Genomic DNA, 11,677 nt, shown 5'->3' on the forward strand with positions numbered 1-11,677 from the left:
CAGCACCTAAACCTAGCTGATAAACTAAGCTGTTTATCAGCTAGCAGAATGTAAGAACCAAAATGTTTTTTAATGTAAATCAAGTTTGTGCTAGTATCTTAGGATCAATATGCTTAGTTGATTATGTAAAATATTCATCCATTTCATTTCCATACTAAAGATCAGTAAAGCTGCAATACGATCTTCATTTTATTATCTCCCAAACTATTTTATTTCCAGCCAGTTCTGAAAATTCAATACATAAAAGTGAAGATGAAACCAGAGTAGACAAAATCCACTGATAAAATTGCAACAAGATTTTCTTATTCACATTACTTTAATTAACATAAAATTCCATATACATAATCAATGACAACCCCAGTATCATTTTTATTATGTACATACATTCTAAGATGCAATAACTTTAAGGACTATTTCAGAATACTTTATAAGTTTTTAAAAGATCCTGTAAGAATGAAAGGGAAAAATAAAGAATGGATAAATATGTTTCTGAGACAGTTTTACAGAAAACTTTTATTTTATGCTTTGCTCAAAGTTTATAGAAACTGTTTCAAGGGATGATTTTAAAGCTATTTTAAATAATAGCTATTAAACTTCTTAGAACACTTAAATGTTTATTTGAAACTGAACAAGTGAACCTGAAAGTACAAAATATTGAAATATATATCATAGTTTAATATTCTTCTCCTTCTTCAGCTTCAGCTTCCACAGAATCAACACCAACTTCTTCATAATCTTTTTCAAGTGCAGCGAGATCCTCTCGGGCTTCAGAAAATTCGCCTTCTTCCATTCCTTCCCCTACATACCAATGCACGAAGGCTCTCTTAGCATACATTAAATCAAATTTATGATCAAGGCGAGCCCAAGCTTCTGCAATTGCAGTAGTGTTACTCAGCATACATACAGCACGTTGCACCTTAGCCAAATCTCCTCCTGGTACCACAGTGGGTGGCTGATAATTGATGCCTACCTAAAGGAAGGCAAAAAATTCATTACATTTCCCTCAATAGTGCAAGGAATTTTCAAATCCGAACTTTTTCTCTCCCTGCCTTTCCTCCTCCCCAAGAATTTTGTGAATAAAAGCATAATGGGAAACAAAAAATTAGACATGAATCTTTGAATCAGAATGGGACCTGGAGACAGAGAATGTATTCACATATACCTCATAAAGAAAAAGAAAACCCCTAATCTATGCAAATTGCCTCACTTTTATCATGAGATACATAATAAATGGAATTAATAAATGGAATTTATACATAATTTATATATAATAAATGGAATTAAGGCTTAATTCTCTTAAATATACTAAAGCTCTAATAAGCAGACCAGCTTTCATTTAGAATAGATTATTTATTTATCCTGTATGATTGTACCAGCCTAATAACTGAAAAAAGGCAATTTGGTGTGTAGCACTTATTTATTGAATTTATTTGCCACCCATCTCATAATGAAATGACTCTTCATGTAAGGATATGATTTACTTCACCGAAAGCCAGCTGGATGATTTTGGTTAGTCACTCTCTCACACGTTTGCCACCTCGTTATTTTAAAAATCATAAAAGAATTTAAAAAGTCGACTCAAGTATCATAGGAAACTCTAAATTTGGCACCACACAAACATTAATAAATGCTGATCAACATTTTCAGAATTGCGAAATATATCATCTGATCTGGGCAAGAAAAATATTACTGCTGTATTCACATCTGCCACAAAATCCCTCCATTTGGAAACAGTTATCAGGTAAATGCAATCTTATTCATATATTATTAGATTATATTTTTATCCTGCTTTTATTACTTTTATATTAGGAAGTTTCCACCCAAATCATTGGAATTCACTAAGATTTACCCCATGTTTATTTACATTCGACAATATAGTACCTTGAATCCAGTTGGACACCAATCCACAAACTGAATTGTGCGTTTTGTCTTGATTGTTGCAATAGCTGCATTGACATCTTTTGGCACTACATCACCTCTGTATAGCATGCAACATGCCATATATTTACCATGCCGAGGATCACATTTTACCATCTGATTAGCTGGCTCAAAACAAGCATTAGTAATTTCAGCCACTGACAACTGCTCATGGTATGCCTTTTCAGCTGAAATGACAGGAGCATACGTTGCCAAGGGGAAATGGATTCGTGGGTAAGGAACAAGATTTGTTTGAAATTCTGTCAAATCTACATTCAGAGCACCATCAAAACGTAGTGAAGCTGTGATAGAAGATACAATTTGACCAATGAGACGATTGAGGTTGGTGTAAGTAGGACGTTCAATGTCAAGATTGCGTCGACATATATCATAAATAGCTTCATTATCCACCATGAATGCACAGTCAGAATGTTCCAATGTGGTATGTGTGGTAAGGATAGAATTGTAAGGCTCCACCACAGCAGTAGATACTTGTGGAGCTGGGTATATTGCAAATTCCAGTTTGGACTTTTTCCCATAGTCAACTGAGAGCCTTTCCATTAGCAAAGATGCAAATCCAGAGCCAGTACCTCCACCAAAACTATGGAAAATAAGGAAACCCTGTAGACCAGTACACAGATCAGCCTACAAAGACAACCCCCAAAACCCAATAAAAAGTGGTCATTGAACAGAATACTTAATTTCAACAGTATAAATTTAACATGCAGATATTATTTGCTACTATATTCAATTAAAATATTTGCATTAATACCCTTCAGTCAATTAAAATTAAATTTAAAAAGTCAGTATAGTATACATAGTTCTAAAAATGCATTCCTTATTTAAACAGATCAAATATTTTTTAAACATGGTACTTTTGAATAAAAAACTAGAATTTCTATGCTCCTGACTTTAAAATGGTAAATTTTAAAATTTCAGTTTTATTTGCAAGTATTTTCTAATTCACATCTTATAATGACTCACCAATTTTCGAATGCGATCCAGGACTAGATCCACAATCTCTTTTCCTATGGTATAATGGCCTCTAGCATAATTGTTAGCAGCATCTTCTTTTCCAGTAATGAGTTGCTCAGGATGAAATAACTGTCTGTAAGTACCTGTACGCACCTCATCTTTGAAGATTAAAAAAACCCCCAAAAACTTTGATTAATTCTAATTCAAAATCCATTGTTTTATTATTTCTAATAATATTCCACAAACTCAGAAATAATGTATTTAATAGAATGTTATTCTATTAATAGAATAACAGTTGGAAGGGATTCAGCTGTTCTAATTACTTGTTAAGCATATGTATTATGTTTTTACATTATCCAAAACCATTACAAACTTGAGAATACTTCAGATACTTATGAGATCAATTCTGGCTAATATTTCTGAACAAAAGATAGTATTTCTTTTTGCAGGAATTAAAATAAACCATAGACAGACAGAGGACTCTCAGCATGAAAAGATGTGTTAGTTTACTTCTGATGACTATATGGCTACATCAAGGTGTTTTTTCTTGTTAAGAAAAGAACTGTTATAAAACAGTAAACTGTGTACTTCTATTATTCTTATGAGAGGATAAATGAAATAACAATTGGATTTCATTTCACAAAGTCAATGTGTAAAGGCAATCTTAACTTAGTGGGGGATTATTTTACAATTGCTTTCATCAAAATTCAAGTTTATGTAGGTAAAAACCCTACTTTTATCACTTCTAAATAATGAAAACAAATATTTTATAAATGTAAATTATTTCTGATCATCCACATGTTGATCCCACATTTCCAAGCCCTTATACATACCAACAACAGTTGGCTCAAGGTCCACAAAAACAGCTCTAGGTACATGCTTGCCAGCACCGGTTTCACTAAAAAATGTGTTAAAGGAATCATCTCCACCTCCTATGGTTTTGTCACTGGGCATCTGACCATCTGGCTGAATTCCATGTTCAAGACAATACAATTCCCAACAAGCATTACCAATCTGAACTCCAGCTTGTCCAACGTGGATAGAGATACATTCACGCTATTTAAAAAAAAGTGTATTTTTTTATAAAAGGCATGATTAATGCTTATTTTTGAAAGTATATGCCTAATAATGAAGCACCACAAAAATGTATATTGACCCAGTTCTGTATTTTGATAATGTACCTATTTGATTTCTAATGTCTATTTTAAAATATGCACTATTTTAATGATCAATTGCCCTTAGGACACCCAAGTTAAAAAGAAAAGGTCTTTGAAAACTGTTTAATGATGCTAAAGAGTACGCTTTCTCTACAGCCCACTTACACTGTACCTACTATGCGATTTTATAAAATCTCTTTTGTCTCAACTTTAATTATGCTATACCTCATACTTCAACCCCTCCCATGTCTCACTCTTCGCCACTACTTCACACTAGACTCTTTATTATTCAGCTCTTTTACCGGTCTTTTGTAATGCCAAATCAATGGACTCTAAATCTATGCAACAGATCTCTCTCTCGTTTCTTGTTGGTTCACAGTTCTTCAGCACCAAGACTATTATATTCTCCCCCCCCCCTCCATCCCCTTTTCCGCTTCGCACCGTGGCAAATTCTAAGCGGAGGGCCTTTCAGCCCTCGTGCCTAGCCAAATAAATACAAGACAATACAGCGCGAGGCAACCCATGTCCTCGACCGAATCACGCCTTTCTGAGGTATGAAGACTCGACTGAGGCTAAGCTCGCGCGGGAAAACTCGCATGAGGCGACAAACATTCCTCCACGAGCATATCATTCTCGTATCCTACGCTCGCGGTTCCCTCATAGCATTACTACGCCAAGAGGCTTAAAGAGCTGCCATGTCCCAGCTCCCCACTGAACAAAGCCCAGCCACCCTAGTCCCACTTCCCACCATGGTGCCTCACGAAGATGACGAGGTTCAATGCTTTCCCTCGAAGGTTCGACGTTCAACTCCCGTTTGAAGGTGGGCTCAACTGTCGACCGTTAGAGCAACGGTTCCCGACCGCGAACTCCCTACTCTCCATTGGTGGAGGCTGTTCAGGTCCTGGAAGCTGATTGGTTGAACAAGGTGGGTTTTTTTTTTTTTTTTAGTCTGGGATGAACCTCTGGTGATGAAGAATCGGAGATCGGTGGAATTTTGAGCGGGAAATGGGTTCTCCGCTGAAGGATAGACTGGCGTCTGTTAGGATCGAGATTTCATGAATTCTCCTGCCGCAAGCCTCAATTAAAAAAATAAATAAAGTGGAATTCCTTGCGGTGTGATTCTTGCTACTTTCTGAGATATTATTTCATTGTTATATTTTTCACAGTTTCCTGAGACCCGGAATTCACATGATGTAGTTAGTGAGAGGCTACTTCTGTCTGTAGCCTCAACACTAAAATAAATATTGTAGATAGGTAACTGAATGAATGAATGACAGAGAAAGACAGAGATGATAGATAGATAGATAGATAGATAGATAGATAGATAGATAGATAGATAGATAGATATAGATGGATGATAGATAGGCAGGCAATAGACAGATAATGGCATGTTAAAAGAGAAATAGAAGTATTTTTTGCTGAATAACATTCAGTCAAATATCCGAAAGGTGCTTTTTCAAGTATATGGTGAATTTCTGTAGAAATTCAGTAAATATGACTATATTTGTTATTCTTTAAGGTTATTGTTGATATGTCTGTTTTTGTATGTAACAATGCATTATATATTCCAATCAGAATAGAATTGGGTCTTTGCATTTAAAATATTTTAATACTTTAAATGTTTAAATGCCATTGCTTTTCAATCTTGGAAGTTTGTCTACACTAACCACTAACACCTGAAAAGAAAATAATTAACTCCATTTGTTTATGGTTATAAGTCACTGTTTGGAAACTTCATGTTGTCATTCTCAGCCAATCAACATTTTACAATTATCTTTTAAATTACTTTTTATTTATTTACTTAGATTTACTTTTACTTGTGGCCCAACTGACAAAATGTATTGGATTCATGTATCATATTTTTGGAACCCATAAATTATGCAATGCTGTTAAACACAAGGCAGAATTGTACATTATAAAATGAAAAAATGAATAATTTTCACTGAAAATAAATATAGCTCAGGTGTAAACTATAAATTGCATAAAGAAATAACTTCATTGTTTAAGAAACAGTAATGATATAAGCAGAAATTCTCATTCCTTCACTATACTAGGCTTTTGTTTTGGGCGGATGTGGATAACGTTACTCCTACATGTCATTTCAACATTTTATGTATTTTTATGAAGAATTTGTTAAACATTGAAGATAAGAAAAATGAAATAATTTTTAAAAAAACAATGTAAAAAAATCCACAAAAATTATTTGGTAATAACATAATTTTAAAGAAAAAATATACTTTTAAATATACATATTCAAATTTTTTGCCCAGGAAAATATTTTACGGAGGAACAATCTCTTAGGAATTAGTCTACAATTAGACTAATTAAAAATTAAATTAAATTTAAAAAGGGTGATCACTGAATAGTGTTTTAGTGGATGATCTCGGTGGTATCTTTTAACTCTGTTTATAAGAAATGTGAATAAAACCTTCATTCATTGAAGGTTTTTCCAGTTTTTTTTTTATTTTTTATTTTTATGACTTATTTTAGAAGCTACACAATATGTTCCTTTTTAAATATACTGTCATGTATCGAATTTTCTGATTTTTATTGCTCTGGGCTTTATATTTAATCTGAAGACAAAGACAGCTCCTACTGGCCAGTAGGTAATATTACATATATGTTATTTCCTATATTTTTAAATACTACTGTTTCTAATAAAGATGTGAATATGACTGTTACCAGAAAAAATAAAGAGTAGAATGAATTACAAAATATTCTTGACTTGTTTTTCAACTAAGTTAAAAACATTTGTTTTTATAGTAATTACCATTGAAAATAGTTGAGTACCAACAATGTAGAAAAATGTTGACCAATATAATATTAATTTAAAAGGTGGTTGTATTATGGTCCATTTTTATGAAATGCTAAAAAAAAGTTAAATGGAATTTTGTTTGATAAACAGTTTCAAATTGATTCACTAAGATCAGGTCTAAAATATTTGTCCCATGTTTTCCAAAGAACCTGATCTATATTATATAGGCATTTATATAATATTACAATTAAGCTGAAATTTGTGTTCACTCTTATATATGGATGTATCCATATCTTTAGCAGATTTTGTTTAGAATATATACATATTTCTTTCAAAGTTATAAAGCTCTGTGAGAAAAGACAATTGAAATGCTATCAATCTGTACTAAAAGGTAACAAGATGGTGTAGCATAAAATATGTACCAGTATGTATGTATACACATATCCACATACACACATACCACTGCATTAAAAAATGCAAGTCAATGTACAAATTAACAAGACACTATACTAATTCCACCCATAAAGTGACAAAGGTTTTGCCTTAACAATAAATTTGCTTAAGATCTTGTAAGTAAGAATAAAAATATGGTGCGTGCAAAGTGAGAAATGTCAGAAAACAAGTTCTTGAAGAGACTATGGGTAGTTAGTCAAAATGGTTACATTGATCACCAGGAGGCAGTACATGACTGGTTTTATCTTAAGTGGGAACTGTCATACATAAGTCAGAATTTATTCTAGGTTCAAACCCTAGAAAAATGGATTACAAAATGATACTAAGCAGAAACTCACATTTTTGGGATTTATGATGTGAGTAGACAATGTCCTAGAAAAAGAGATGTTGCTTAGGATGATTGAGGAAACTAGAAGAAAGGGAAGACTACAAATAAACAGGATGGACAAAATCAAGAATGGACTTAAATGTCTCTCGAAAAGCTACTAAGTCAACTTGTAACTGACATTTGTTCATGCACGGACTAGGAACTGAACCCAAATAGAAGGTATCTAAGTGATCAAAGGATGATAGAAGTGTCAGAGACCAGAAATTGTTTCTATCTTTTAAAAAAATATCCAAAGTACATTACATCCATCGAATGCCACCCAGCACCCATTTAAAGCTACCTGGACTCTTCTCGGGAAGAGGAGATGAAGTCCCATCGGCAGGACGATGCGAATACGAATAAAAATTGACATTTATTGTCTAGAACAATTTTTGATAGGCCATAAAAAGGAAGCTAAATACATATAAATCTCACATGCCTACTGGTCCTTTAAAATTCAGGCACAAATTTGTCATGTCGCTCATAAAAATTTGTACTCTGAATTTGATAGACTAATTTTTCAACAGCCTTCCAACAGCATGAATCACAAGTTCATCAGACAAAGCAAATGTGTTTATCAAGAGAGGTGGGTATGTGTGTTGGAGTCAGAGAGGGTACAGAATGGGGTAAAAAACACATGCTATATACATTTGGTATATGTGATGCATCAAAAAGCAACAAATCAAACAATAAGAGACATTAATTAGATGTGACAATGAAACAGCAACATTTCCAGGAAGTAATCTGCATTTCAAATTAATTTCCTGAAACTTATAATGTATACTGCCATACATATGGGAACATGTTGTCTTCATTTGAATACATTAATGGAGAAGGCTGAGCTGTACTTTATTAAGACCACGAAGAGAATTCCAATCAAAACTTTTAGGAGGAAGATGATCCCAGAGAGATCTGAAGGTATCAGAATTGTTGAGTCATGGCCTTCCTAAATAATTTCAGTACCTTGATTTTCAGGTGCTTGATTCTGAGTCTTTCGTAGTATAGAAGCCTCCTGAAATTCCTGGCTTACAAAGTAATAACAAAATGCATCCAAGCAGCAGTTGGTGTTAGCAAGAATAACAGCAACATTTAGAAACAGATTATGTTTAAGATTAGCATCAGTAGCATTTTTGAAATCTATGAATTTAATGAAATATGTAACATGAAGTGGTAAAAAGCAGGTGATGAATGTGGTCATATTTGCCAGAATTATGTTGATTGCTTTCTGAATGACCTTTTTTTCACGAAGATGGATCTTTTTCTTCCTTGTGAGTTTTTTAATTATTTGAATAGAACAGAAACTCAAGATAATTAAAGGTATAAAAAATCCCCATATTACCACGGCAAAAGAAGACACTGATGGTATTCTGTAAATTGTTTGAAAGCAAAGGTTGTCCTCTTCATTATTTATATACATGAATATAAGTTCAATACTTATAATTATGATCCAAAGAAGACCACAGACAAGCGCTGACTTTAAAGGAGACCTGATATTCTTTGCTTGGAGAGGATATGTTATGGCGATGTATCTATCAAGTGCGATGATGGTAATAAGGAAGATGCTCATGTATCGATTGATAAAATATGCACTCTCCAAAACCATGCATAATTTATTTGTGTATATACTGGTGTGTATTTTATATTTATATATAAAGTTAGAAACTAGCTTGAAAGGCAAAGTGAAGAGAAATAGACAGTCTGTTATGGCTAAATTGGTCATATATACTCTGGTTTCAGTCCATTGGATCAATTTGCAACAGAATACCCTTAAAGCAAACACATTTAGGATAACTCCAATAAAGAATACTGGTACATAAATGATTGCTTCAGCAAGAAGAATGCTTGTTTCACTAGTATCATTGCTGAGGTTCATTTTTGGGGAATCATTACTGTACAGTACATGCTGTAAAAGAAATTTTAAAAATGATTATTTTTGTAACATTTCCATTATTTATTTATTGCATAATTAATATATGTATAAAATTAACATTAAGCATTATGTTTTATACTTATTTACAATTTTGAATTGTGTAAAGTACAGCTATATTAATCCTTGCAATAATCTTAGAAAGTTAGTATAATTATTCCCATAAAACAGATGAGAACTAATTGGAAAGGAATTGTTCAAGGCCTCCATTAAACTAGAGACTTGCTCCTATTGGCCCCCAAATATTCTTAACCAATTGTAAATACACCTGAACAACTCTGTCTCTCTCTCTCTCTCTCTCTCCCCCCTCCCTTTTCTGGAATATTCTGTTTATAATAAGCTTGAACAATGTAGGTTTTCATTTTGTCATGCTGCTTAATACTAATATAAAGTATAGATTGTGCTTGAGGTTGCAGAGTTTCAACAATTGTTTGTAAAATTATTTTTAATTATAAATTTGAATATTCTTAAATTCATTTTTAGCATCTTATAAATTATTTTTAATCAAAAAAATGGATATATGTATATATATTTATATAGAGATTGTGCCATGTAAATAGATATTAGACATTGCCATGAGAATGCTTCAAGAATAAAGAGAAATTTTGCAGTCTTGAACTCTGACTTGCAAAGGATCTTTTTCCAGAGTTCATAAATGCGCTTTTTAACAGCTGTCTGTTTTGAAACAAAATCAAAAATTATTTATGTAGTACTGAATTGTTGCCTACTGTATAGTCTGCAAATAATTATTTTTGCAAGCTGCAGTATAAGGCTGCGTAAATGTAATATTTGCTTATAGTTGCTAAAATCATAGGCAGAATCATTTAACTGAACATTTTCCAATCTAATCAGTGATCAGCTGCAGTGCGGTGCTTGTGGATAGATGGTTTCTATCACTGTAGCTTTTCCATTTTTAAAAAATGAAAAATATGGGGAAGGCACTGAAAACTTACAATGAACAATATAGTTGTCAGACTATAATATAAGATGTTATAACTGAAGCATATAACAATGAAAGACTTATTTGGAAGTGTCTAGACATATTTACCCAAAAGAACTTACCTTTCAGAATTTTAAGGATTTCACCATATTCTGTTTGCTTCTACCTTGGGTTTTTTCTCCCTCTCTCTTCAGGATGATGAGTCCTTTTGTTCAGCCTGCTTTTTGTTCATCACTCTTTCTTCTGTTAGATTAATCAGCTCTATCATATTCCTGTGTTAAAACAATTTCATATGCTAACACTGAGGTCAGAATGGCCATATCAACATTCAAAATCAAGGCAGTCTAGCGGAAATTCAAAAAAGGTGAACTTGATAATCTTTGGAGTTTCCCCAAAAATGACTTCAATGAAAGCCTGGCATATGCTGACTAAAAGGAAATCCACTTGAAACATTTGGTTGCACATTTCAACACAAACATTTTAGTTTAAAATATCATCTCTATTTTACTTAAAAACTCTACAGTTTTGAAGGGTTTCTTCTGAGGGGAGGAATTTAAGGGTGCTGGAAATGCCTCTGTCCTTTTATGAAAAAAGATGGCTATTTAGTATAGAAGAAAACAGTGGCTAATACATATATTGTTCAACATTAAGGAAATAATATTGCATCTTGTGGTTTATCACAGAGTAAAACAGCATCTTTCAGTGGTCTACACTTGGCAGGAAGAAACTTGCATTTTACCATAGTTTGAAATGTAGGGCTGCAGCCAGGCTGCAATCACCTTACCATAAAGTACAATAATTAGATTAATTTATATAAGGCTTTTTATGGAATGTTATATATTTTAATTTATATATCCATTTTCTTGTGAACTTTCCTGGAACCAATTAAAAACATTTTTTGAGGAGAATGAGCAATATTTGAGCTCTAAATTGCTAACCTGATTTTTTTCCCTAGGTTTCTAGAGTGTGGTACTTGTACAGATAAACTTCTTAAATTTTCACTTCTTTCTACATTCTCTTTTTCTCTCTTTAACTTTGTCAATATTTGTTTCTGTTTGTATTTCATCTTTTAATTAAAACTTGAATAAAAAGTGGGGGGAAAGAAAACTGAAGTTGTCTGTATGTATATAGTAATAATATTCTTTCAAAAAAAAAGGAGAGAAAAAAGTAACATTTGCGGAAAATA

The 11,677-nt window shown here is 32.8% G+C and overlaps 2 protein-coding genes across 2 annotated transcripts; both read right to left on the reverse strand.

Annotated features, from left to right (window-relative positions):
* Window positions 1–297: 297 nt before the first annotated feature.
* LOC117678417 (tubulin alpha-3 chain) lies at window positions 298–5,518 on the reverse strand. Its single transcript, XM_034439483.3, has 5 exons — window positions 4,798–5,518; window positions 3,726–3,948; window positions 2,902–3,050; window positions 1,882–2,562; window positions 298–970 (listed from the first exon to the last, which is right to left on the reverse strand). Exons 1-5 carry the CDS (start codon window positions 4,798–4,800, stop codon window positions 674–676), a joined length of 1,353 nt encoding a protein of 450 aa, XP_034295374.1. The 5' UTR covers window positions 4,801–5,518; the 3' UTR covers window positions 298–673.
* A 2,663-nt stretch (window positions 5,519–8,181) lies between these two features.
* GPR35 (G protein-coupled receptor 35) lies at window positions 8,182–10,751 on the reverse strand. The gene is made up of 2 exons (XM_034439487.3): window positions 10,614–10,751; window positions 8,182–9,527 (listed from the first exon to the last, which is right to left on the reverse strand). The coding sequence occupies exon 2, from the start codon at window positions 9,495–9,497 to the stop codon at window positions 8,571–8,573; it is 927 nt and encodes a 308-aa protein (XP_034295378.1). The 5' UTR covers window positions 9,498–9,527; window positions 10,614–10,751; the 3' UTR covers window positions 8,182–8,570.
* Window positions 10,752–11,677: the final 926 nt, after the last annotated feature.

Source organism: Pantherophis guttatus, chromosome 6 (assembly GCF_059756535.1).
Source record: "Pantherophis guttatus breed Tessera chromosome 6, ASM5975653v1, whole genome shotgun sequence".
NCBI lineage: Eukaryota > Metazoa > Chordata > Lepidosauria > Squamata > Colubridae > Pantherophis > Pantherophis guttatus.

Excerpts from the sequence above, each read along its gene's own strand:
- LOC117678417 (XM_034439483.3), bottom strand. Across the intron at positions 3,051-3,725 it reads CCTTGAGCCAACTGTTGTTG|ATGAGGTGCGTACAGGTACT; the intron begins GTATGTATAAGG and ends TAATCTTCAAAG. Across the intron at positions 2,563-2,901 it reads TGGATCGCATTCGAAAATTG|GCTGATCTGTGTACTGGTCT; the intron begins GTGAGTCATTAT and ends TTGTCTTTGTAG.
- GPR35 (XM_034439487.3), bottom strand. The coding sequence starts at position 9,497 with ATGAACCTCAGCAATGATACTAGTGAAACAAGCATTCTTCTTGCTGAA.